The sequence below is a fragment of the Acanthochromis polyacanthus genome, chromosome 11, assembly GCF_021347895.1.
Source record: "Acanthochromis polyacanthus isolate Apoly-LR-REF ecotype Palm Island chromosome 11, KAUST_Apoly_ChrSc, whole genome shotgun sequence".
In the NCBI taxonomy this organism is placed as follows: Eukaryota; Metazoa; Chordata; class Actinopteri; family Pomacentridae; genus Acanthochromis; species Acanthochromis polyacanthus.
The window spans coordinates 6596116-6623704 of NC_067123.1; the positions used below are offsets into that span (position 1 = coordinate 6596116).

Genomic DNA, 27589 nt, shown 5'->3' on the forward strand with positions numbered 1-27589 from the left:
AAGTAAATCACTGTGTTCTTTCTTAACCGACAGAATAAACCGAGCAGCAACAGAGATCCTTTACAAATAAAACAACATGAGCAAAAAATATGAAACTAGCAGATTAGCACAATTTATTCACCAAATCTATGAGTTTAAATCATAGTGACTGAATGGAGACGGTGGTACACCTGCAGCCTCATTCAAGTGGTAAAAGAATCATTTTGTCATTCTTATGAGATTCAACAAATACAAACTGTGTGATGAATGAAATAATAGTTCACTTAAAGGTCCATAAACAGTCAGACACAAAGTTTTAGGTTGAGCAGAGTGAAAATGTGATTTTTAAAGCGACTCAGAGCAACACAGAGGGAGAGGCCTGCTGCATTCTGAAGACTCCATCGTCTCCATGGATACAGCAAAAACACATTTCTGGCATTTTATCATTTCTGCCCCCAGTTGGCATCATTTGTTTTAGTTTTCAAAAATAGTCATGGAAATTTGATCAATTTGATGCCTTTAAATCAAAATGACAGAGTTTCCAAATCACTACGCCAATGATTAATAAATTAGATAACCCTCTCCTGAGAGAAGTTTTACATTTTATGCTTCAAATAATCATTTTAAAAATCAATAACTGTTAATCACTAAATCTGTGTTTTATCAACAGTTACAATTTAGAAAGTCACACTGGTTTCTACACTGACACAGCTGTAAGGATTTCAGACAGATAAATGACATAATTCCATCAATAAAAAGCTACATTATTAATAATCTATTCATAATCTTACCAGTAGCGTCGCGGTGCACCTCCACGGCAAACTCCCACGTATCCCTCGACGTCCATCAGTGTGAGGTCCATCTCCAGGTCTTCAGGGATCCAAAGGTGATTCAAGGATCCACCAAGAGTCGTTTCTATAAACGTCTTCTTATCTGGGACTTCTTTGGCCGAAGGTTTCCTCTTCAGGTCTTCGGTTTCCAAAAGTGTCCTCTTCAGGTCTTCTCTTTCAGAGTCTGAGAGTGTCCTCTTCAGGTCTCCAAAAGTGTCTTCTTCTTCAAGTCTTCGCTTTCCAAAAGTGTTGCTTTCCAAGTATTTTCTTTCTGCCAGCTGATCTTTGAACAGGTCAATCCAAGTCCAAGAGCAGGTGAAAAAGGGAAATTTCAGAAGGTTTCAGCCTTTATATAGGCTCCCTGGGTGCATCAAAAAATGCCAGAATTGTTTTGTTCGGTGCACCATGGAGACGATGGAATCATCCAATACAGAAGTTCTCTGTCACATAAATTCCGGTCACCTGCCTGAATGAAGACGAGAAGTCACTCTTGTCATCAACCTTCTTCCAGCTGACTTCACATTTATTCACATGTTCTCTGTTGCAATTTGACAAGCAGCTGCTTGAAGACTGATTTTGTTTTGACCCCTGGATCTGACATCGCAGAACCAAACACCACAGAGCTCCACAGGGACTCACTGTTTGTAAAATCAGTAAAAGTGATACATCTATCAGAGAAATGTCTGACATATCAGAGGGACTGGTGTAAAGTATCTGAGTAAATGTACCCAATTACTTTACTTAAATGCAGTTTAAGTGGTTTAGACTATAATATTTTAACTAGGGCTGGGTCTTTAACTCGTTAATTTCGATTGAAGTAATTACAGCACATTTAATTGCACCGTTCTCAGTTCCCTAATTTGTGGCACACCAGTAACACTGATGAACACTCCAGCCCAGTAGGGGGTAGTAATGAACCTAAAGTGTGTCTGCAGCATACGGTTATGGTCTGCAGTGAAGAAGATACACAGGAGTGATGTCAGCGCATAAGAAGTTTTGGTAAACAGTGAAGGAAAATGAGACTCATTGAGCTTGTTGGGAGGAAAGTTTTCTTATAAAAATCTTCCTGATGTCAGACAGATGAAAAATGCAGATAAATAGAAATGAACAAACATTTTTCTTTTTTGGGATTATTTTTTTCATTGATGTCTCTTGTAATTGTGGGAACATTTTATTTCATCAACTTAACCCTCTACTGTATGACTTTTTAATTTTTTTGGGGGGGAAATTTCTCATTCTATTTTAGGGAAGCTTTGGGGTCCCTGATCATACATTAATAATAAAATTTGACCCCCCAACCCCCCTCAATCAGATATTGGTTTGTTGCTTCAAGGCAACAATGTGCGACAAGGGTAAGAAAATACCAAGGTTTTCTCAAGTAAGTTATATTCCTGGAACAAGGAAAATACACAATGTTATCCAAAGTTTTTATTTGATCAACAAATAAAACATTCAAATAAACAAGCAATTCATTATAAAAACACCATCATAAATCTATTTCAGGTACTTAGGCACTTTCTTAAACAGAATAATCAGGAAGCACATGTTCTTTATCCACTCACATGGAGTTACACTTGCATTCATACACATGCACACACATGAACGCACACACACGAACACACAACTGACCCCTGATCTCACACAAGTGATTCAGGGATCTGTCTTGTTTATCCAGTGTGGAACTTCAGGAAGCAGTTGCGATCGGGGGTAAAGCAGAGGTGGACATTACATTTGCGGCACATAGCTTTTGGTGTACCATTGCACCGTGGCACCCTGCATCTCCCCTTGTCCCCGGTCATAATGAGCCAGTGAGCTGTTTGATCCAGGCGGACATCTGGGACTGGAATGGGAGCTGTGGGTCCTCTCTTCATCTTCTCCTCATATGCGGCAGCAATGGACAGGCTGTGACGACCTCTCTTCTTCTCCAGGCTCTTCCCACTTTTGCAGAGGCCCTCTGCAATAAATGACTTGAAAGTATAAAGCTTAATTACCTCTTTCTTCCTCATACCACTGCCTTCACAGTCTCTTCGGTAGAGCAGCCAGGTGGTGCTGATGATCATGTCCAGGAGGTGGTAGTTAGTGTTGTGGAGTTTTCTCCATCTCGGGAGGTGAGGCACTTCAGCCACCTCTTCATGTTCATCTCCTTGCTCTTCCTCTGTCTCAGACTCGCTGTATTGAGGCTGGTTTTCTCCTGAACAGAAGAAAAAGGAAGCACATATTAGAAACACACAGATATACAGTCACCCACATGCACGCACACACGCACACATGCACGCACACACACACACAATCACACACACACACACACACACACACACACACACACACACACACACACACACACACACACACACACACACACACAGAGTTACTTTTCCAAATGACCCCTAACTGACCCCTGAGCTATGAAGTGTCCCTCAAACCTGACTCAGGGATCCATTCCTCCTGGTCCGTTTCCTCACTGTCACTGTCAAGTTCACTGTCCTCGCTGTCTGTGGGAATGGCCCGAACCTCAAAATCCTCCCACTTCCTTCCATAAAATGTATTAACATCCATGTCCTGTATAAATATCATTAGATTGTAAAGTAAAAATATTGACGATGTTCATTTATGCATAAAAACACATCTCCATACATACACATGCAAATGCATTACATTGTCTGAATAAAATTGGGCTAGCTGCACAATGTTGCCAAATGAAAAAAACACAGTTTTAATATATAAATAAAAACAAAATAAGTATTTAAACAATCAAACAAGCTTCCCTGTACATGCATGCACATGCACATATTTTTTTGGTATAAAGGTATTCAATTTTAACATGTTGAAAAGTGAAATTAATCTTACCAATCTGTAGCATGTGTCCCATGCGGCTTGACTTCCTGAAAGGACTGCTCCACCCCCAAACAAAAAGGTACACCCACTTCAAATGGTCATTTGAGCTGTGGCCTCCCTTCTATTTTTCATGTTTTCATCACATTGGCAGCCATGATTGAATGTCTCACTCTACCTCATATCATCAGGATCAGACTCATTGTTTTTACTTTTTTCCATCAGTCAGTTTGTCCTCTTGGTCAGCAGTAACAGCTAGCTAAATATCTAGCTTCTACTGCTGAGAAAAAAAGCTAAGATTAGCACGGATTAGCAACCCTGATACTGTGATTAGAGTAGGGTTAGCAAACAACAAATAAAACATGGAATAAAAATGGTTCCATTGATGTGTAACCTGAGCTAATCAAGCCTTCCATAGTTTATGACCTATTATGATGAATATGTAGTAGAAAATTGCAAAAGAGAAGGTTAATTTTTCAAAAATTTTGAAGCCCAAATGTCCTCCAGGCCTGGAATGACCCAATGGCTTTGCCATAAATTGAACTTTTTGCTTCTACATTTTCAGTTTCTGACCTTTTTTTAATCTATCATGGTTGTTTCACGTGTACTTTACTCTTCATGTATGTTAATGGGATGGACAAAATAATGCAGTCCAGCACAGCACTACCACCAAACTAAATACTCAATAATCAACATTAAGTTAATCATCTTTTTTGCCAAAGTCAACAAAAAATGTTGCAGTTTCAAAAAAGTAGAACTTCTAGCCCTGTTTTTTATTGGGTTGTATTAGATAGCCAAATAAAGAGGCCAGTGAGCGTAAAAACAGGAACAGACCACAATGACAATGATCCGTTAAAGTCATAAGTTAATCTGTCATGTTGAGATAACTGCATAAATATTCCAGAGCCACGCTAGAGGCTCCACGACGCTGCATTGTGAGCTAAATGCTAACATCCTCACAATTTGCAAAAGTTTGGCTACCACATGTTCCACCACCTCAAATTTAGCGTGTTAACATTTGCTACTTAGCACAAAACATTCAGTCCAGCTGAAAGGATGTTTGTATAACATAAAACTAAATTTAAAAATACTACGGCATCACTGCAGCGATTAGAATTTATCCTGAAGGAGATCAACATCGATCAGCCACATCATTAAAACCCATTGACAAAGTGTGTAACATTTATTTTTTTCATAATAACATAATGTTCTGCTAGGGAAACCTTGAGTCCTGGTATTTATCTGGAAGCTATTCTGACATGTACCACTGATCACTGTTCAAAAGTTTGGGGTCACTTAGAATTATCATTATTTTTGAAAGAAAAGCAGTTTTTGTCCATGAAGTTAACATTAAATGAATGATGAATCCAGTGTAGACATTGTTAATGTGGTAAATGACTATTCTAGCTGGAAACAGCTGATTTTTAATGGAATATCTCCATAGGGGTACAGAGGAACATTTCCAGCAACCATCACTCCTGTGTTCTAATGCTACATTGTGTTAGCTAATGGTGTTGAAAGGCTCATTGATGATTAGAAAACCCTTGTGGAATTATGGTAGCACATAAATAAAACATGAATAAAAGCATTGAATAAATCATGAAATTGTCTGGATGACCTCAAACTTTTGAACAGTAGTGTACATAAACTTTGCTCCAGACCAAGAACCCTCCTTGTGGGTAACAACTAGGCTTGTCATGATACCAGAAATTTAGTAGTCGATACCAATACCACTTAAATTCTACTATACTCGATACCACTCGATACCGCGGTAGCAGAGGTAGCAGGTGCGTTGTGCCACAGAAATGACCATCTGTGTCAAACACCGTGAGCTGTATAGTAGTCCAGATATATATTTTAGATATATTTATATATTAAAGGAGGCTTCGAGGCACACAATTTGCCCCATGGATATTTTGTAATCGAATTATTCGGATTATCCCAGGAATCTTTTCAGCCCTGAACCTATTATGCGGGACAAACAAGGCTGGACACGCTTGTTATTTTGCCATGCAGCTCATTTACTATGGGCTGGGCTCATCTAATCATTGTAACGTAATCATGGGCGTAGCGGACGCGGGGTACGCGTGCGACATGTCCCCCGCACTTTCCACATCTGTCCCCTCTGTCCCCCGCACTTTTTCAGCCGTTACAACAGCTAAACCCGTTATTAGCATCCAGTAACGTGTTTTCCCGAGCCGTCTTTGAATGCACCATGAGCACATGCTCACGCAGGTGTTCCACAGGAGACGTGCTGCTGTGCTGAGCAGTGCTGAACGTGCGTCTGGAGTAATGTGTAGCAAACCAGCCAGAGCCAGCAAGAAGCAAAAAAACTTGACACATTTTTCCCAAACAAACCACGTAAGTTGTGTGACCTTGTTGGATGCAAACAATGTTAGACTTGTTAGCTAAATGATGACAAGGCAAAACGTGGCAATAGCTATATCAATATGTTAAGCTAGTTAACAATAATTCAAATTTGGTTGCCTCTGTTACATTACTTGCTAATTAGTTTATTCTTGGAATAAACCCAGTCCTCTTTCATTTCTGGGCAGAAGATGTGCTCACAATTGCTCTCCATGTATTTAAGTCTTTTGGTCCCAAAAGAGGAGAGTCAGGGAGGAGAAAAAAGAATAGGCTATCTATGGTATAAATTTACAACTATTTTTTACTCCTTCTCTTTCTAATTCTATCTCAGAATTTTGATTTTCAGATTTTTTAATGATTATTTCCATAACAAAGAGCAGAGTCAGGCAGGAGATGGACCAGAGGCGGCGGCCAGCAGTAATGTTGACCATGCAGGGTCTGCAGAGGTGAAAAAATATATATAAGTGGCTGAGAAAAAAATGTATCTATGGGTTAAAGTGATTTTGAGGTTAAATTCTTCAATTTTTACTCTTCCTAATGCTATTTCAGAATTTTTCTTACCACATTTTTTATGTTTATTGCCATAACAGAAAGAGCAGAGTCAGGGAGGAGATGGATCAGAGGCCAGCAGCAGGGACAAGGATGTAGGGTCTTTACAGGTAAGGAGAGATTATAACTTCCTGAAAATAAGATATCTATTGCAGGGAGAAACCAGGCAGTACTGATCATTTCATGTTCAGTGTTTGGCACCTTTGGCTACTCATCCAGTAGATGTTCAAGCGACATTGTTGTCAACTGAACTAGAGTTTGGCCACTAAAACTTTAGATTTTATAGTTTAAAGTTTTATACTTTATAGAACTAGCCTAGTTGGTCCCCTGGTATTGCACTGTGGCTGTTAGGGATTATGTGGTTCTTTAGCCACTAAGGACGGTGCAATTAAATGTAAGAGAATGATAAATCGCTCTGAAAAATTTGTCCCCCTCACTTTTGAGATGGTGGTTACGCCCATGGTAAAAGGGAAGTTTAAGAAGATAAAGCATGTCACTCCTGAGGTCTAAAGTCAGCTACTGAATATATCTGAAGCTGCTGGGAGTCATATTTGTGGATTCACTCTTATTTTATTACATTTTCTCAGCTTTTTTCTGTTTCTTTTAAATGGAGCGGCTCAGTTCAGGATCCAGGACAGAGCAAACATCTGGGATCCTGTAAACTGAGCTGCATCTTGTTCAGGTTTAAAACTAAAAGAAGCTGCTTCTGTTTTTATGATTCTGTTCATCAGATGCCTTATGAGTCTTTATTCGTCACTCTCAGTCCTGTTTCCTTCAGTATCTGGTGATAAATTCCTCCTGGTGCTGTCATGCAAATAACAACTGTCCCTCTGCAAAAAGCCACGTGGTGTTTTACTGAATTAAATGTAACACTCTGTGTGGTGCTACTTTGCATGTGTTTTTTAATTCCAATCAGATGCTCCCAATCCTCAGTTTCATATTTCAATATTAAGTTTCTGAGTATTTTCTTTTCATGCTGCTATTTACATCAACTCTGCTACACTTTACAGGGAGATATTGTGCTGTTTGTACCACCATAAATTAAGATATAGGAAGAGGAGCTTATGAAGCAGTTTGCTCTGGATATTTGTCCAGCAGTAAAAGCAAATACAGCTGAAGTGATTAGTCAGTTCATGTCTTTATTCAAGCAAAAATGCAAAACTGTTTACGTTTCTACATTATCAAATGTGAGAATTTGCTTAAGTACTTTTAAATGTTTTTCTTTAAATATGTTTGCTTGCATACCAAGTAAAGACAGAAATTAAAAACTAATTAAAACAGGAAAAAAATATTCTAATGATTATTTTTTATTACAAAATATGTTATTCTAAACTGCCAATGCAAAGCATTTTAACGTTTAGCTTTTTTTTTTCAAGTTTTAAACATTTATATTATTATCTTAACTGGTCTTATTAAAATTTACAACTTTTGATAAACACAAAGAGCAGCAATATAAGAATGAATTCCTGGAACCTAACTTTTTTGTTTGCCATTTCTTTTCATTTTTGGTTTTCCTGAATTTTTATTTTTTATTTTATTTTTTTCTAATTTCCTCTCTGGGATGGGCAGAAAACTGTCAATTAAAATAACTTCAGCCTCAGTTAAGTAGTGTAGGCTTTGTTTAATTATCAGATTATAATTAAATACAGGCATCTATCAGCCACCATGATAGTGTTGTGTCCAGCAAATCTCGAGAAAACCGGAAAAGCAATAATTTTAAACCTAGTAACTGCTTTATTCCAATTGTGATCAGCCCCAGTGCTAACCATGTAATTAGCCTAAATTAGCACATTTTTGTTATATTTGTGCATTAGTTCAACAACAAGTGAAACCGTTTACATAAAAACAGTGTAAAGGCCCATAGAAACTAGCTTTATGGACGCTGTTACTGCTAATTAGCGCTAAGGTTTTATTTTTAAAGACGCTGCTAGCTTGAGAGATGGGGAATCCGTGAGAATTCAAAGTCAGAGATAGCCATGAACAGGGTTTGTCGCTCAGCTGTGTTTAATCACAGTTTGAACATGTGACCTGAACGCAGCATAAACATGCGCAGACATGGCGTTTCGTGCGTCTCCTTGGCGACGGAGTGGAACCGGAATGATGGAGGAGCGATGGAGAGGCGCAGAATGAATTATGTGAGAATCAGTCGGTGTCGCTGCTCCGGGCGTTTACTCTGAGCTTTTAGAGCGATTTTTGAACATTTTTATCTTCTTCTTGTTGATTTGTTCCCGTTCAGGATGGAAACTGTAGCTAGTTAGCTTAAATGTTAGCCGGAACAGCGCTGCCTGCAAACACAACAGAGCACGGGTGGAAGACGTGCGCTCGGTTTATTCACAGCAGCAGCCCGAGCCGCTAACTCAGAAATACTCCCTTCAGTCAAAGTGTGAGTCCCCGCCCAGCTGGTAGGACCCGTGTTTAAAATTCAAGCTACTCATGTCACATAGAACTGGACAGTTCTCGATGTTTGGCTAACGAGCTTATCTGACACTTTAACCTTTTAGAAGTGAGCGTGAAAAATAATGATTTAATCAAGTTAATTTTGTCATGAAACTTTTAGAAAATATATTAAATGCGACCGTGTTTTCAGCATCTAAACACTGTATCGATTCTTACCAAATATTATATCGTCATCGAAATGGCAAGAAATTGTCATGCTTTCAAAATTTTACATGCAGCTGCAGAATTATTAATAGCAAATTTTAATGTTTTTAAAGTGAAAGTACAACCAGTAGTTGGTGCATGAACATATTACCTTTTATATAACATCCTGCAGTGGTACAAGCCTTGGTAATTAAGTTTATCTTTATGGTAAAAATGTGATTTTGGGGGTAATTTTGCATGTTTGCTGTCATTTTAAATGTTTTTTTGTTCATTTTGTGTGTAGTAGACACTTTGTGTCACTGTGTTTTCATTTTTCATCTCTGTCATTGGTTTGTGTCTCTGTGATAATTTTCGTGGCTTGGTAATTTTGTTTCTCTTATAATTACTTATTTACTTAATTTTGCCTCTTTGTGGTCAACTTCAGTGGTATTGTGGTCGTATTGTTTCTCTGTGGTCATTTTTTTTACATCTCTTTATAGTTGTTTGGTGTCTCTTTGTGTGCAATTTCAGTACTATTGTGGTCATTTTGGCTCATATTGTGGTCATTTTTGCATCTTTTGTCGTGTGTGTGCATCATTTTGTAGTGGCTTTGCATGTCTTTGCAGTGTTTCTTTTCATGTCCTTACGGTTATTTCTTCTTTTGTATATCTTTTTATACTTTAGTTTAATGACTGATAAACAGTATCTTTAAACTTGTGAGAGGCTCTGGTCCTGGCTGATCTTCTGTCTGTCTGGTCGACATACTTAGTAATCCTGGACTATTGTTATTTATGTATTAATGTTGAGTAATAGTTTACTACCAGCATTCTTGTCTTATATCATTTCCAGTAGCCACTTTTTACCGTCATACATTATTATATACCTCATTGTTCTCCATTAAAACAGCCTGTTGACTGCAGCAGCTGAACACCATCGGTTTATTTAGTGCAGAAAACGAGTCAAATGATTGTTAAACTGTCCTGTTTGAGTTTAAAGCAGAAACTGTGAGTTGACAAAGAAAGCAGAAAATCACCTTCATACCTGTTAACTCTGACTGAGCGTTTAGTTTTTGTCGACTCACACAAAGAAAGTCTGACTGTTAAACTGTCCTCATAGTTCAGCCTCTGATCTGATAAACGCCGTAAACACTAGAAAAGCTTCACTGGTTAAAATGGAAGCGTCTCGTCTAATTTAAAATCCTCTTGTAATTTATATATTATGGATCTGTATAGGATGAAGTCTGGGTTCAGACTAATTAGAGACCTGGGGTCTGGTATGTAGTGGATTAAATGAAGAATCGATTCAGAGAATTTTGCCTCGAGGAATCCAAGTAATGGGATTACTTGAATAACTTGAGGAATGGTTTCATCCCTAATTGATAGGTAAAGTGAGTAGTAATCTATCTTGTTTCTAACCGCCCTGAGGTCACAGTGATGTGTTTTAAAAATATAACTTATATGTGTCATCGTCCAATAGGGAAGGATGAGTGCTGAAGCAGCCGACCGGGTGGCTGCTGTGACCAGCGGTCGGCCCAGTACGCCTCTGCAGACGTCCTGGTTTGAGTTCCTCCTGGACGGCAGCCTGCTGGAGAAACACCTGCAGAAATCAAATGCAGGTCAGCTTGGCATTACTTTTGAAAGTTATGTACAAGTAAAAAAAAAGTATCAGTAACAAAATCTAACGTCTAAAACTGTCGGGGCGTATGTGTTCCCTCAGACCCGACTCCGGTGCAGCTGATCGTCCAGTTCCTGGAGCAGGCGTCCAAACCGTCGGTGAACGAGCAGAATCAGGTTCAGCCTCCAGCAGACAACCGCAGGAACCGAACCCTGAAGCTGCTGGCGCTGAAGGTCGCCGCACACATGAAGTGGGACCTGGATTCACTGGAGAAAGGGTGAGTGGGGTCGTAATGTGTGTGGGGCTCTCTGAGAATGAAATGAGGCTGCGGGTGTTTCTCAGTAACCAAATGCAGAACAGTTAAAGAGAAACTAATTATTTTAACCTCTGGAAGCCATGAGTGAACTGTTACTTTATTCTAAGGTTAAGGGGCATACTGACTGTTACTCTGCCAAGGAACGCATCAGAGTTATGTGACGATCGGCTTCTGTCTGTCTGTCTGTCTGTCTGTCTGTCTGTCTGTCTGTCTGTCTGTCTGTCTGTCTGTCTGTCTGTCTGTCAGCAACATTACTCAAAAACAGACCAACAGATTTGGATGAAATTTTCAGGGAGTACTACACTCTCTGAATGAGTTTCTTGTTATTCGTGTTTGTTTTGGTTCTGATATTGTTTTGTGATCATATTGAATGGAGGGTCAGTGGGTCTCATGGATATGGGTGAGGATAATTAAGCTGATATGCTCATCTGTTTACTTTATCTGAGGAAGAGAGAGGCGGTGAGCTGGGTCGCCTTATTTTTCTTTGACCACTGTGATTACTATGATTATGAATGTGTGCACATTATCATGAGTTGATGGTCGTTTTTCTTTCATAAAAGGCTAAATTTAGTCTCAGTGAATTCTTTTGTTTAGCTCATCAGACAAACAGGCCCAACCTTCAGTCCCTCGGTGACTCTTGTTCTTCACAGTCGCTGCACAGCTTTTACTTAAACTCTGAATAAACTGAGGTGTGAAGGCCTCCTTTACTGTGTAGCCGAGAAAGAAAATAACAGACAAAGAAGCACAAATACCAAACTTGGATAAGGATAAAACATTAAGCAGCATAGTTAGACAGATAATGTATCAGTAGAATCCTGTAACTATCTCCCCTGCTTCTTCCCCAGACTGACCATCCCAGTGTTGAACATGCTGCTGAATGAGCTGCTGTGTGTCAGCAAAGTGCCTCCAGGTGTGAAACATGTGGATCTGGATCTGTCCACTCTGCCTCCGACCACCGCCATGGCAGTGATCATCTACAACCGCTGGTAGGAGAGGAAACACTCACTGAGGACAGATTAAATTAGATAAATACTAAACTAGCAGAACAGTTTGACTCCAAGTGTTTATTTGCCGCCGTGTGGAAGTCACCAGCTCTGATTGTACATTAAAGGAGGAAAGTTCTCACATGAATCTCTTAATATTTAGTGTTGTAGCTGACCAGTATAAGTTTGTCATGGTATTTTCCAACATTCATTTTAATGTTGGCATCTTGAAGAAACCTTAAATATCTATTTGATTACAGAAATGTGGTTGTTGGCAACAAAAACCAAAAGGATTGAAAAAGTTTTGCTTAATATTGTTCAGTAAAGACAAGCATGGAAAAAAATAAGTTGTCTGAAGGTGAAACAATAACTTTTTTTCAACCCAAGTGAACAAGCAGGACAATGAATAAAGACTCCAGAAATATAATTCAGTGATAATATGTGGAATTGGTTTGATACATTTGGAGCATTTTAATATCGTTTTTCTTATTTTTTTGGAGTATTTGGCTTTTTCTCTTCAAAAGCATGGATTGCATTTATGCTTTATTGTAGATTCATATTTAATTTTTGTATTGTTTTGGCACAAATGTGGCCCAGGTTTTGGACTTTCATTAAATCAAATCATTCTTTCACTAACATTCTTACACATCCATTGTAAAGATTATAGTAGAAAGTCAAATCACACCTTCTTCAGCCCCATTAAAAGACTTATTTTATGAGCATTCAAGCACAGGATTAATGTGTCTTTGTTGTGTTTTTTAAAGGGCCATCAGAACCATCGTGCTGAGCAGCTTTCCAGAGAAACAAACCAAACCAGGACCTCATCAGATAAACATGTAAACGCTGCTTCTTTACTTTCTTTTCAAGTTCAGTTCATTTACTGAACCAATAAGCTTACCTTAAAGTCAGTACAAATGGCAGCGTTTCGGCTCACATGCACGGATTAATGAAAAATACACATCCAGACAGATTTTATTTTGAGTTGAAATGCAAAAAGGTGTGAGCGTAAACTTCTTTTGTGCCTGAATCCAGGTTAAATATCGTTCAGCAGGAGAAAGAAATGACAGAAAACATCCTGACTGTGGTGAGTGAACATGCTTTTCATACTTGCATACGCCAATAAACAAAAATAAACATCTTTAATTAAGGTCTGTTTATCCCTGTTTTATGTTTGTCCAATTTCTTTTTTTTTAAATTCTCTTTTTTTCCATAAAGAAGTCAGTAGATAAGCAATATCTTACAAATGTACTTTACAAACTGTTTTCAATTTTGCAAACAAACAGACATACTGAACAAGCGTTAACCAGGGCAGTCGCAGTACAACTTACGTCACTTAGTCTGGTCTCTATGGGCTGATAAACTCAATCCAGCCGTTCCAGCGTTTATCAAACATTTCTGCTCTGAGTCTCGGTGCAGATGTTAATTTCTCCGTTACAAAAACATCGTGCACCACATTGAACCAGTCTCTATGGAGGGTGGCTCCTGACATAGCCATTTCTTTGTAATGACTTATTGTCAGTAGAATTCTAGACAAATATGTCCTAGGGTAACCAATTGTTTTTCCAGTTTAAAAGAAATTCCACCAGTAGTTTCATGGATCTGTGTCCGTTTTTTCTCCTCTATTATTATTATTCTTCCCTCAGCTGAAGGAGCAGGCGACCGACTCCATCACCGTCCTGGAAGGAGCTCTGCAGCTGAAGAAGGACTTCTACGTCCACACTCTGAGGACTCTGGACCTGCTGGCCGCTGACGCTGCCGCTAACGGAGAAACCGAATCCTCCACAGCCGGGCTTCGAATCAGCGCCGATGACCTGCACTGTCAGGTTGGTGGAGCACTCACGGTTGTCTTTCTGGGGATTAGATCATCCTGGATGCAGTGGTTTGTGCTTCAGAAAGATGTTTTTACTCTAAAGCTGTATTCTGTGTTTCAGGTGCATTATGATCTGGGAGGTATTTTCTTCCAACAAGGCTGCACCGACCAGCCAACCTATGAGAAGGCCAGAGATCACTTCAGACAGACCAAGGAGCTCTTGAAGAAGGTAGTTAGACTCGATTTCAACCATAAGAAAACCCGAAACTACTGACTTTGAGTTGCAGTTCTGACCTTTGAGTGATTCGTTTATGTCTTTCAGCTGGACTCGACCGTCCACGTCCACCTGGACGAGAAGCGTCTGGCCGGTTACTGGAACGCCTGCAGAGCTCTGACCGGAGACTGTGACCCCTGCGACCCCCAGACGACCCCCTACGACCAGATCAACAGCCTGATCCGAGCCCACAACCACCAGGTCAGAGCGAAAACGGGACGACGATGAAACCAAAATATAGAAACTATTGCTGCTCTACCAACTCTGACGTTTTTGTGGCATAAAATATGGATGTTTATGAAGATATATGTAACATTTTAGCTTGATATATCAAATACTTTCTGAGATTACATTTTTTATAAACTGGCTGTTGACCCACTTTTAGCAGGTTTTCTCACATTGAAATTTGCGGCTGTTTGAACAACAATATCTCAGGAACTATTAAAGATAAAAGCCAGAATTCTTCACTGTTATTTCTCCAATATTGGACAAGTAGATCAAACTATATCTGATTAATAATGAATTGATTTATGGAAAAATGTTGAAGCTCCCATCTCTGAGAAAAGCTAAACTTTATTAATCCTGAAGGGAATTCTTGTGGCAGATATCGCTCATAAAATCGAGTGATGCAACATGAGAAATGCAGCACCTAAAAAGAAGTATGATACATTACTGAAATAAATGAGTAAACTAAAAGAATACTAGAACAGTAAAAAGTATTGCCTGCAGCTATACTGATGTAATTAATATTATCACACATACTAATGAAATATTGCACCTGAAATATATCGTGCGTTACGCTGACAATGTTGTGCACACATTAACAAATACACTGATAATGCAGAAGTCAATTAGTGATATTTTCTGATCCACGTGTAGCTGTATGTCACAATAATACAAAACTAAACCTATAAAATGCTTTAAAATGTGATCTACCTGGTCACCACAGAGGAAAAGAAAGATAATTTCACGTTCTGATGAGCTGTTTCCACAAAACCAATAAAAGTACACAAGAGGTGTGGAGTTTTTAAAAAATACTTTTGATTTTTAAACCCTGATTTGTAGAAATGTAAGCTTTTAAAAAAAAAGACCCGTCTCTGAGATAAGATGGGACATCATTTTTTTTAATCCTGAAGGAAATTCTGGTACCAAAATCTTGCTCAGATAAAGCTTTGTAGGCACAAATCTCCTAAAAGTGGTCTGACAGATAATTACAAACGTACACATCTGGAAAGTATTTGAAAAAACTGTTACCATTCCAATTACAGAGCAAATTTCAGGAATGTGTTGGTGGTTATATATTAAGAGAAGAATTCAGTTTCAGGATACCAAAACATAGAACAACGATGAAAAGTTTTAGCCCTACAACAAATGAGGTACGGCTCTGGAATAAACTTCTTTTTTTTTTTTTCCACATTTATTTTATATTTATACAGTACACAGACAAACAGGGAGCAAGATACAAGAAAACAAAAGACAGAATTATAAACATAGGATGTTGAAACAGAAGAGAATAAATAAATAAATAATAGTAAAAAAAGGAAAAGAAAAAAACTCAATAATAAATGATAAATGAAATAGTATAAATTGTAACGATATGAAAACAACAACAATAGAGGTCATTACATGGGTAATGGTCATCAGCAGATAGGGAGGGGACAATAACAATAGCATATAATATAGTAACTACAGTGGTATATAATCGAGTAACTACAATAATAATCATACTAGTATAATATGGTAATAATAATAATAATAGTGATAATACCAGTAAAAATAATAACAGCAATAGAGAGAATAATAGCAATAGTGGTGGTCGTAATGACAATAAAATTAGCAGCAGCAGTAGCAATAGCAGTAGTAGTAATAACAACAACAAAAACAATAACAATTATATCAAACCGTAAACAAACAAACAAACAAAAAGATCAAAAGCAAAGTAGGACAGTGTGGTAGTAATATAGTAGCAGTGGTGGCATCAGCAGTAGTTGTATTATAACTGCAGGTGGTTTGAGAAGTCAGCAACAATATAGTATTCAGTATGTAATAATAATTACAGTATCACAAACAATCAAAATAAAATAACATAAAATAAAAAAATAGTCAAAATATTGAGTCCGGCATTTTCCATCCACATCCTGTCTCCTATCTCTTCTTCTTTTTTTTTTACAGAGCACATTTCAGGAATGTGTTGGTGGTTATATATTAAGAGAAGAATTCAGTTTCAGGATACCAAAACATAGAACAACGATGAAAAGTTTTAGCCCTACAACAAATGAGGTACGGCTCTGGAAGAAACTTGAGACGGATCTGAAACAATGTTCAAACATCAGCCAGTTTAAATATAAATACAAACAAAAAATCTTTGGAAGGTACAGTGAAGATGAACTTAATTATCACTATCACTGTAGTTTTGATCTGTATTTCATTGACGCATAGTGTTTAAGTTAGTTGCCTTTGCCTAAACAAAAATGTTGGCGGTGAATTTGTTTCATTGGATATTTCTGGAACTGACTGAAATGGGTGAATGAATTTAGGGGTGGGATTAAATAAGTTTAACGTCTTCCCACTCCCTTTGGAACATGTTGAAGTTTGTTTTCTCCTCTTACTCGTTATAGCATGATGGACTATTAATGGTTTTTTGTGATACATTAATTGAATGTTATTCATTACATGTTTGAAATAAATAAATAAATGAAACGGAATATCAATTTTACAGATGGTTCATGATAAAGCTGGAATCAAATCGGAGACGGTCGAGCAGAAGGAACGTGATGACTTTAGATGGAAATCCCCAAAAGGTTTTGGCTTATGTGAGGTGTTTGGCAGTAAAGTGCAGAACTTGTTCATAAATTCCTCCTCGTCTCTCTTCCAGGCCGTCATGGAAGCCTTCATCAAAGACAACGTGTCCCGCAGTTTACCGAACCACTTCAGACGCTCGGTTCTCAGAGAGTTCTTGTACAAAGTCCAGCAGGGGTGAGGCCACAAAAACATTCAAACCTGTTCACACACTGCAGTCAGACTGTAGACTTAGAAAAGTCTGTTTATGTTGTTCAGAAAGCCGTGCACTGCTTGTTTCTTCAGAGCTTTAAACTGGAACAATCTTCCTCGTGCAATTTAAGAGTTCCCCTTCCACTGACATTTGTAGGACAAATCTCAAGACATGCATGTTTTCAATGGCTTTTGGTAGTTTTTAATGTTCTTAAATTGAAGTATTTTATATTTATTTTATCCTAGAATTTGATCTTACAAGTTGCGATCTTGTTTTGCCTTGTTTTAGTATTTTGTAGTTTTGTTTTCTTTCATAAAATTTTCAGATTTTATAATTACTCCTCCAAGGAAGATAGTGGAGTTACGATGATTAGTGTACGTTTGTCCGTCCATCTGTCTGTCTGTCAGCAACATTACTCAAAAACAGACTCATGAATTTGGATGAAATTTTCAGGGAAGGTCAGAAATGACACAAGGACCAATTTTATCAGTGATGCAGCTTATAGTCTGGATCCACAGATTTGTTAAATATTTTTGTATCATTGCCAGATAGCAGCACGGCGTCACTGTAACCATGACAACCAGTGAACACTACGTCAGCTGCCTGCTGATGATCACATGATTGTGATTCTACTACAAATCCACCACTGAGGACTTATCAGGACGTATCCATCAGAAATGATACAAAGAACAACTGATTAAATTGTGGGGGTGTTTCTGAGTCCCATTAATTCCCGCCGCCCGCTACATATTTAGATCACGTGATTCCGTATCCGTACATAACGTACACATGGAGAACACACGTCTGTGCTCAGAGCAAGGTCATTTAGTTTGTGGGTACATCTACACTACCAGTCAGAAGTTTGAACACACCCTCTCATTCAATGCTTCTTGTTTATTTGTATAATTTCCTACATTGTAGATGAATACTGAATGTTTACACTTATTTATTTACAACATATTTCCATCTGTTTTCTTTCATAGTTTTGATGTCTTCAGTATTAATCTACAAAGTATAAAATAATTCAGTTCAAATCATTGAATGAGAAGGTGTCTCCAAACTTTAGTGTAGATTAAATGTCCACATTCTATGATGCTGTGATTTCTGATCATCAATAACTAACAAATGCTGCATTTCTAACCATGCCATATGAGGGAATGAAGAGCCTTGGCTAGTACTGCGCTCTGAGGGCTTTTCTGGTTTTTCATGTCGTCTCCCTATTGCACATTTTTTTGTTGCTGTCTGACTGATGACATTTGCAGCACTGAGAGTGTTTTAAATATGTTCTACAAGTACATTTGATTTGATAAATGTGTACTAATTTGCTCAGAGATGAACCTTTTATTTAGTTTCCAATAATATCCTCCAGTGTTGCTTCTGTCTCTCCACACAAACTCCTGTTAGAAGTCTTTATATCATTCTGCAAACATAAGTCTCTCCATGTTTAGCTCTTATTTGATGAATAAACTGAGCCTCATGCATGTAACTGCAGACTTCTGAGTTTGAAATTCATATTTTGCACTAAGCAGTAAGTGGCTTTGTTAGAAACTCATTTATAACATCCTGTGCACTGTATTGTGTAATAATTGTATATAACTGTACACTGTGATGTGTGTCTGTGTAGGGAGTCCGATCTGGATGAAGTTTGTCATCAACTTTGTGTCTGTAACGCCGTGAGAGACGCTCTGGAAGGAGAAATCCTCAGCATTCGTTTCCAGCAGCTGCTCCTCAAGCCTAGTAAACGGATCGTGGACTTCATCTTAGAGGTAATGAAGCTCAAATGATCTTAAATGTTTTAATTACAGAGTCTGTACGATCCCATAAAGGATGAGACTGATGGTGTCAGAATTAACTGTTTTACTTCAGTAGATTTTACTAAATCAAGACTGGATTTGATCATTAAAGACACTTTTTCTAGTAGTTAAAGTCAGAGAACCATTAGGAGAAGGAATCAAACTCTTATTCAAGTAGAAGTTTTTATACCACCCTAGAAATACTCCACTACTAAGTCCTGCATTCAAATTTTGTATAATATGAATTACTTGTCATCTTTTTGTATTTTATCTTTTATTTCTCTTGTAAAATGTTTTGTTTTGTACTTCCTATTTTGATTGGTGTTTCTTTTTTATTTTTCAACTCCAAGAGGCCCTGCACAAGATTTCCTCTGTGCCTAGACCGTCTATTTTGTGAAATAAATAAAAATCTTGAACTTTGATACAGCTCATTACATTAATTATGAACATTACATATTACACACTTTACTGCCGCCTTTGCGTTGCTGATTAGATTATAAACGGCATTTTGTTGTCTGACTACTCTGTGTAGTATTGATGAAGCCGAATCCTCAGAAAGCTCCACCAATGTTTCATTGATCATGGGCGTGTTTTGTCTTTTCCAGGTGGTCTACGATAAAGGAGAGATCTACTCGTTCTCCAAGCACGGACGTTTTTGCCACGAGATAAAGATGAACTGCTCTCCGTACACGAACTACTTCACCCGAGTCTTCTGGAATCGCTCGTATCACGTCTACAAAGTGAACTCCGTCATCTCCTTCCAGTACTGACGGCAGATCGGACTCCTCTCGTATTTAAGATCTCATCCACAGTTGGACACTCTGGGCTTCTGCAAGCGTCTCGTCACTGTTACGTCGAAGCCGCACGTTCAGCAGGGATCGGCTGAGGACGCCGCACCGACCTCCACGTGTCGAAGTCGAAACACGCCATATTAATCACTGTACTGTACTTTTATAAGCCATGCGTTACTGTCAATGTTACTGTGAGGCATTTAATGAAGGGGGGGTGGATGAGAGTCGTCTGTGGTCACTTTGTTCAGAAGCTGCTCAGATTTAAACAAACAGCGGTCGTATTTTCAGTCATCTATATCTCAACAATTGTCATGAAATTTACTACAAATAGCACCGAAGGAGTTCCATTATCTGCTCACATTTCCTCCAGAGTGGTTGACATGTGTATTAAAATGTCTTTTTTTTTGGCCTTTAGTGGACAGTTAGAGGAAAAACAAACGGAAGCTGTGGGGAAAGAGATGATCTGTACTGGCTGGGAATTAAAACTTCTGATTATGAACCCTAAAAGACATGGGTCATCCGGTCGCCTTATGGTGAAACATTATGACAAATATTGAACAGATAGCCATGAAATTTTTGCACACGCATTTGCATTGACGAGCCATAACATGAAAACCACCGAAATAACATTTATTCTTCATTCTGACATGTCGGGGCAAAGATACAGGATCTCTGGTGGCATCAGGAAGCTAGCAGATCTTTTTGGTCAAGTGGCTTACAGCGTTTGGCTTCGGCCTCGATGGATTGGACCCATCGATGATCCACTGGATTGGGATTTAGGGAGTGTTGAGGCTGCGTCAGTGCCTTGAGCTCTTGGTCATGTTCCTCGAGCTGTTCTTAGGTGGTTTTTGAGGTGTAGCGGGGCATGTTGTCTGAATGGGGTCTGTTGTTACTCGGCTTGTCACGAGAACCGATACTTCGGTACCAAGTCAGTACTAAGATTCAGAAAATGTACTGACTTTTCTAGACTACCCAAAGTACTGTAGGTACCGAGGAGCCAGATCTGGCTGCTTCTTCTGTTTTTTTAGCTGTAAATGAGCGATTATCTGGCAACCCTCACACAGTGCTGATCACATGACTGACTACGCTGCAAAGAGATCGGCTGAATCCCAAACCGCCCCCTACACACTATCCCTACACACTACCCCTCCGTTTGCGCGTTCTCGCGGAGGGTCCTCCATATTAAGGGCCGTCCCAAACCGCGTAGTGCGGAGGGATAGTGGACTGTTCAGCCCTTAAATAGCGAGTCTGCATCGATGCTCACTCTGGACAACTTTTTCAGGAAGTGCAACGTCGAAATGGAGGAGGAAACAACATATCGATGTAAGTTCCACATGCGTCCTTTATTTCTCCCACGCCTTTTTCACACTGACAGAACATCACAAAAAGAGTGGTGAAAAAAGATCAAAAGAAACAAATCCTCTTCTCTGCTGACGTGTGATTTAATTGTCCACCCCCTGACACCTTAAAATTTGAACACAACTGACAGAATTCATTTATTCATTCATTTGTTGGATTTGAAATGCCAGATAATAGGATTGGAAAACATGTGAGTGAAAAAAAGTGGGACGCTTTCGTCTTCTGGAAGCAGCAGCGATCCTTGTTAGTTGCAACCTGTGCCACAGCGCTACAGCCATGCACAGTAGGCGTCTTTGTGTTACCATGGCGATGACGTCTTCCGTTTTCCGGTGAGGCGACAGGGCATCCCATTCCTGACGATCGTATTTATACCCTCCCCCTTCAATAATAGGTGCCCTCCACAGCTGCGAGAGTGACTTCTTTTGGAGTGACACTCGGTAGTGGAGGGGGAGTGTGTGAGGGGCGGTTTGGGATTCAGCCATCAACTACATGCAGCATGGTGGAGGCACACGCACCTGGCTGACAACAGCAGCTGCCCCTCAATTAGTTGGAAAAAACCCGCCAGAAGTCGCGTCTGGAATTCTTTTGGATTCGAGGCTGACGAGGACGGATTGGTTATTGATCCTGAAAAACCCGTCTGGAAAAAATGCGTCACCGCAGCACAGCGATGGGGAGCAACACGTCCAACTTGGCGAAACATGTAGCCCTATAAGGTACAGTCAATTCCAGCCATTTTCAGTACAAAAAAAATCGCTAATATTTTATTTGTAAATAAAAATATGACGAGAAATACAGGGAATATTGGACGCGCATCGCGAGGTGCATTATTGAAAACGACCTATTCGTGGATTATATACCGACTTCAAGACATGTCTTGGACAAAATATTTTACTGGCTTGTTTCGTCTGGATATCCAAGGTTGGATTATGGGCGTTTTTGTGGAATATTTTCATCTGTGTGTAATAATGAACCCCCAAATGTGAGTCGCGCTGTGCACGTTAAAGCCGAGTATAGACAACGGATGGATGAATATTCGTTGTTTGTCGGACAAATGTGTTTATATTACCCGCTGTGGTAATCACATCTGAAAGTGGTTTATACCGGCGGATTCATGAGAATCTAAGCTTTCCATCGGTGTATAATGTTTCTATCATCGAGTTGGCAGTGTCGTTCTATTTTGAAAAATGCTTAGGCAGATATCAAAACGGCCCGCGTTGTACCAGAGTTGTACACAGTTGTACACAGAATTCAAGGTGAATGCATTTGAATTCACGTGTTATCATTGTTGCTCATATCTAATTACGTTACAATGAGATGAGCCCAGTCCATAGTAAATGAGCTGCATGGCAAAATAACAAGCGTGTCCAGCCTTGTTTGTCCCACATAATAGGTTTAGGGCTGAAAAGATTCCTCGGATAATCCGAATAATTCGGTTACAAAATATCCTCGGGGCAAATTGTGTGCCTCGAAGCCTCCTTTAATATATAAATATATCTAAAATATATATCTGGACTACTCTACAGCTCATGGTGTTTGACACAGACGGTCATTTCTGTGGCACAACGCACCTGCTACCTCCGCTACCGTGGTATCGAGTGGTATCGAGTATCGTAGAATTTAAGTGGTATTGGTATCGACTACTAAATTTCTGGTATCATGACAAGCCGAGTTGTTACCCACAAGGAGGGTTCTTGGTCTGGAGCAAAGTTTATGTACACTACTGTTCAAAAGTTTGAGGTCATCCAGACAATTTCATGATTTATTCAATGCTTTTATTCATGTTTTATTTATGTGCTACCATAATTCCACAAGGGTTTTCTAATCATCAATGAGCCTTTCAACACCATTAGCTAACACAATGTAGCATTAGAACACAGGAGTGATGGTTGCTGGAAATGTTCCTCTGTACCCCTATGGAGATATTCCATTAAAAATCAGCTGTTTCCAGCTAGAACAGTCATTTACCACATTAACAATGTCTACACTGGATTCATCATTCATTTAATGTTAACTTCATGGATAAAAACTGCTTTTCTTTCAAAAATAAGGACATTCTGTAAGTGACCCCAAACTTTTGAACAGTGATCAGTGGTACATGTCAGAATAGCTTCCAGATAAATACCAGGACTCAAGGTTTCCTATCAGAACATTATGTTATTATGAAAAAAAATAAACGTTGCACACTTTGTCAATGGGTTTTAATGATGTGGCTGATCGGTGTGATGATGACCTGAACCAGCGACAGTCATAATAATTAGTCATAAAATGTGACTTCATTGTTGCCTGTTGCCATGTTTTGGTTGTAACATTAATGATCAGAGAGGTAAAGTGCCGTCTTTTGTTGTGTTGTGTTATATTGTGCTGTGTAGTATTAAATTATATTGTGTGTATTTGTGTTATCCTGTGTTTTATTGTGTTGTTCTGAGTTGTGTTTTGCTATGTTGTGTCATATTACGTTGTTTTGTGGTAAACTGTATGATGGTGGGTTGTGTGGGTCTCTGTTATGTTTTGTTGTGTAATCCTGTGTAGTGTGATGGTTTCCTGTGTTGTGTTGCATTGTGTTGTACTACGTTGTGTTGTGTTGTGCTGCACTGTGCTGTGTGGTGTTGTGTTGTTTTGAGTTCTGTTGTGCCCTGTTGCATTGTACTTTATCTGTGCTGTGTTATTTGTAATTGTGTTGAACTTCGTAGTGTTATATTGTACTATGTTGTGTTGTAGTGTGTTGTGCTGTCCTGCTTTGTGCTGCATTGTGGTGTGTCATGTTCAGCTGTGTTGTGTTGTGCTATATTGTGGTGTGCCGTGTTCAGCTGTGTTGTGCTGCATTACAGCACATCATTTACACATTTCTATTTACTAAATCACTATGAATATGAACAAACTCTTCATCTGAATTGTCAAGACTTAAGTTTTTCCAAGTGACCAAAGTAGAGTAAATAATTGTTTTCATAAAGTCTCACATGAAAGAACAGACTGCAGAATTACTGATTTCGTGTTTGTGGCGTTGACACCGTTGTTGGATGGTTATAGTGAACTGTTATTAACTTTAGTTGTGACTGTAGATGACTTCGTCCTGATATCTACACACAGAAAAATAAAGGTTAAATTTTGTACCCAAAAGGCACTTTTATCAGGAATGTTCCCTGCAAGTACAAAGGTGGTCCTTAAGGTGATTAACTTTGGACCTTTATTTAAGTTTAGAGGTACAAAATCACTGCTCAGAAAAAATGGTACAAAGTTGTACCAGTAGGAGTCAGTGTGGGGTGGGGTGTTTCCTCCCGGACGACAGAAAAGGCGCCAGAAATGTAAATGGCGGACGGTCCAGGTTTACGCAGCCTGTCCACCAAAGAACTTATTAAAAAAATATCTGAAGCTGGGATCAACGTTAACGAAGAAGAGGCAAAAAAAATTCAGAGGTAAGTAAACGGACCTATTTCTGTTCATGGCCTAACTTACTCAAAAGGAATTTAACATTTACTTGCTAACAGCCCCCTGCTAGCATGTTTTGTGTTACTGGACCAACTAGCTTAGCCATCTTGTCAGCAATTTTAGAATATCAGTATTTCAGTGAAATACCGTCACTGTAGCTTAGTATTTTCAATGTTTATGTGTTTAAGTACTTAGCATTTTGTGGCTTTGTGTTTGCGGTGCACTCTCCCGTAAAACCCCCTTCAGGTCAGCTAATGTCTATCCTAAAAGAGCTCCGATATTTTCACTTGAACTAGAAGCGGCATTCCTAGCTTTTGTTATTCTGCTTAAATTTTGAATTACTATTAGCGTTAAATCTTTATAGCATACACAACTTTGTAGTATTCAACTTTATTAAACATTTGCCATGTTAGCTGATCTCTGCTAAATATTTTAACGGAAATTCGAATTTGAATTCAACACGCCCCGCGGTATATTTTTAATACCTGTATATAATGTAAATCCAACTGAAATATTTATTACTAGTTGATGTAAGTTCGGCGCTGTTTTCAGCTTGGCACCGTAAATTGCTAAGAACAGATTCTCTGCCTTCTTTTAAGCCGAGCCCTTTTCAGTGTGAGAAGCAAGCGTGTGTCACACGGTGGTGCCGTTACTGCTAATGGGGTTGTGAGTGCGGTCTGGGCGGCATGGTACTGTTCTCCATTTATTTGGAAAAGTGGGTCTTTTCTGTTTGCTGAAGACGCTATGTTTGGATACTACGCTGCGTGGTTTGGATCTGTGAGGCCGAGGTACGGAGCGGAGCACACCGAGCTCCACGCCACAGCTCTGTCACTGCACGCCGCTCCCCGCGCCTCGGCCTCGTCAGAACCGAGCAGCGTACCAGCAGCTCCACAATGCACTTATTTAACTGTTGGGTGCTTAATCTGCGTATCTGTGTCTGTGTGTCTGTGCATACCGTGCGCGGCGTGCCTGTATGTGTGCCTGTGTAACACTCCTTAGAAAATGATGTCGATGGAGAAACGGTGGATTGTGGACTGACAGAAGCCATGGTTGCATACCTGCTCGACGGGTCATTCAAAAAGCAAGTCCAGTTTCAACAGTTCGTTCGCAAGTACAAGGAAGGTGAAATCCCCATTACCTTAGAGCCAGTGCCAGTGGAAGTCTACTGTCCATCTACATCTACAACAGAGCTTCAGTGTCTGCCATCTACTGACACAAGGCAAGTGTATCACCTTAAAACTGGCTGTAAATGAATGAGACATATTTTCTGATGTATTTTTCTGTTAATGTTATTCAACGTTTTATGTAATGCTGCAGCATGTCACCTTGGGTTTGAAGTTTTCTGTTGGTATATGTGCAGTAGATTATATTAAAAGTCAACAAGAAGGTGCAATGCTGACATGTTTTTCTGATTGTCTAAAGGGGATATTTTGGAAAATACAATTCAAAGGGGTTAGTGTGTTTAACTTAAAATTAATTGACTTTATTTTCTTTGGGGTGTTTGCCCACTCATCTGTATATTGTGGTCCTTTTTATCACATTTAACTTGACATTTGACAGGGATTATTGTAATTTTTAAACCTTAATGTTGCCTTAACAGTTCTGTTGTCGAGCATTGATGAACTGTTTAAAGTTATTGGAGTTTTCAAACAGAATATTCAGTTGGCCCAGGCCTACACATACATTCATTGTCAAAAAAAAAAAAACATTAAAAAAAGTGTGTAAATACGACTGAAAATGACTAAAAATACACGCTAAAATCTCTCAGCTTCATTGCGAACAGGGAGCTATCTGGGCAGAAATGTTCTATGACAAGATGTTTTGGAGTCCGCCCTCCCCCCTGTTTTTCTCCTTTTTTTTTTTCTTTTGTTTAAACATTTAATAAAGTGATTAATCTGCTGTTTCTTTTTTTTTTTTTTACGTTTCAGTGGAGAAGTGACTCACAAGAGACTACCTATCGTGACTGTCATTCCAACCTTTCCCAAAGATGTCCAGATGAAACTGGATGCAAGAGAACCATGTCACAGAGTCCCCAAACTCCGCAACAAAATTATCAGAGTGCTGTATGATGTATGTATGTTGTGCAAGTTTTGCAAGGCTTTATGAATGGATTACTAGAGACAAACTCTGTCCGCCTTCAACATTCTAGTAGTAACTCATCTTCTGTCTTCTGTTCAGTTCTATATAGCTTTTGGGTTGAAGACAAATGTTTAAGAATATTGCCTTAACGAAATGTACTGCAAATGAAATGAACTGATGGTTAAATTTTGATCAATAAATGTATTTTGTACATTTTAAGGGTTTGTTTTTGTCTCTTAAAGGTACCAAATCACCATGTCGCTGCAGCTGTACCTCATCAGGTACATGCATTGTACCTTTTTAATGGGTACAGATTTGTACCTGTATATAAAGGTACATATTTGTCACTAGAGGTGCAGAAATGTGCTTATAAAGGTACAGACGATAAGGTACAATAATGTTCCTATGTTCAGAGGTACAATGTTGTTCTCCACTAGGGTACAGCTGGAGCGACGAAGCCTTTGTACCCTTTTAGGTCCATTTCTGTCCCTCCATTTCTTAGTGTGTAATGATGTTAGAAGTACTAACATGTGATGACCTTGTTTCCTCTCAGGGTCTGTGGACTACGCCGTGGAGCATCCCCCTGCCATCGGATTCCCGGAGACCATCTGGATCTTTGATGACGACGACCCTCCCATCTTCTACGATGTTCTGGCTCCATACGAAGAAGAAGAAGACCCAGAGGACGAAGACCCAGAGGACGAAGACCCAGAGGAAGAAGACCCAGAGGAAGAAGACTCTGAAGAGGAAGACCCTGAGACGGAAGACTCTGACGCCTGGTCCGACTGGAGCACCAGCGAAGACTCCGGCCACGACAGCCTGGACGAGGACGAAGAAGACCTGGAGGACGGCGAAGAAGAGGACGGCCGACCCCGCTCCCCCCTTGTCCAGCGTCTCCCCCCTCCTGCTGGTGCTCCGGTCATCGCTGCTCCCGCTGCTCCCCCAGAGGACCTTGCCGTCCACATCAGCTCTTTCCTCAAGAGGATCCGGGAGGAGTGCGATGTGGAGGCCCAGG

At 39.4% G+C, this 27589-nt stretch overlaps 3 protein-coding genes and 1 long non-coding RNA gene across 8 annotated transcripts in view; 2 read left to right on the forward strand and 2 right to left on the reverse strand.

Annotated features, from left to right (window-relative positions):
- ints8 (integrator complex subunit 8) overlaps positions 1-27589 on the reverse strand; it is a 74379-nt gene that overhangs the window by 30659 nt on the left and 16131 nt on the right. The gene's annotated exons all lie outside the window — the stretch shown is intronic.
- LOC127535989 (uncharacterized) lies at positions 2284-3717 on the reverse strand. The gene is made up of 3 exons (XM_051955072.1): positions 3657-3717; positions 3233-3368; positions 2284-3000 (listed from the first exon to the last, which is right to left on the reverse strand). Exons 2-3 carry the CDS (start codon positions 3363-3365, stop codon positions 2477-2479), a joined length of 657 nt encoding a protein of 218 aa, XP_051811032.1. The 5' UTR covers positions 3366-3368; positions 3657-3717; the 3' UTR covers positions 2284-2476.
- The window catches only part of LOC127535988 (integrator complex subunit 8-like), a 40000-nt gene continuing 20991 nt past the window's right edge, over positions 8581-27589 (forward strand). Inside the window, exons 1-11 of one of the 5 annotated variants that reach the window (XM_051955065.1) lie at positions 8581-8692; positions 10614-10752; positions 10854-11028; positions 11913-12053; positions 12815-12886; positions 13083-13134; positions 13694-13873; positions 13982-14089; positions 14183-14335; positions 17010-17110; positions 27128-27498. In XM_051955065.1, the coding sequence (XP_051811025.1) occupies positions 8603-8692; positions 10614-10752; positions 10854-11028; positions 11913-12053; positions 12815-12886; positions 13083-13134; positions 13694-13873; positions 13982-14089; positions 14183-14335; positions 17010-17110; positions 27128-27194 (1278 nt within the window). In that variant the 5' untranslated portion in view covers positions 8581-8602 and the 3' untranslated portion in view covers positions 27195-27498. The other 4 variants (XM_051955067.1, XM_051955068.1, XM_051955069.1 and 1 more) reach the window with 4 other exon arrangements.
- LOC127535990 (uncharacterized) lies at positions 18515-19934 on the forward strand. The gene is made up of 2 exons (XR_007944918.1): positions 18515-18892; positions 19525-19934. It is a non-coding gene; the product is annotated as an uncharacterized LOC127535990 (long non-coding RNA).

Bases quoted from the DNA above. Each gene is read 5' to 3' on its own strand.
- LOC127535989 (XM_051955072.1), bottom strand. From the start codon at position 3,365: ATGGATGTTAATACATTTTATGGAAGGAAGTGGGAGGATTTTGAGGTT. The intron at 3,001-3,232 runs GTTTGAGGGACA...TCTTCTGTTCAG, and splicing joins GGAATGGATCCCTGAGTCAG to GAGAAAACCAGCCTCAATAC.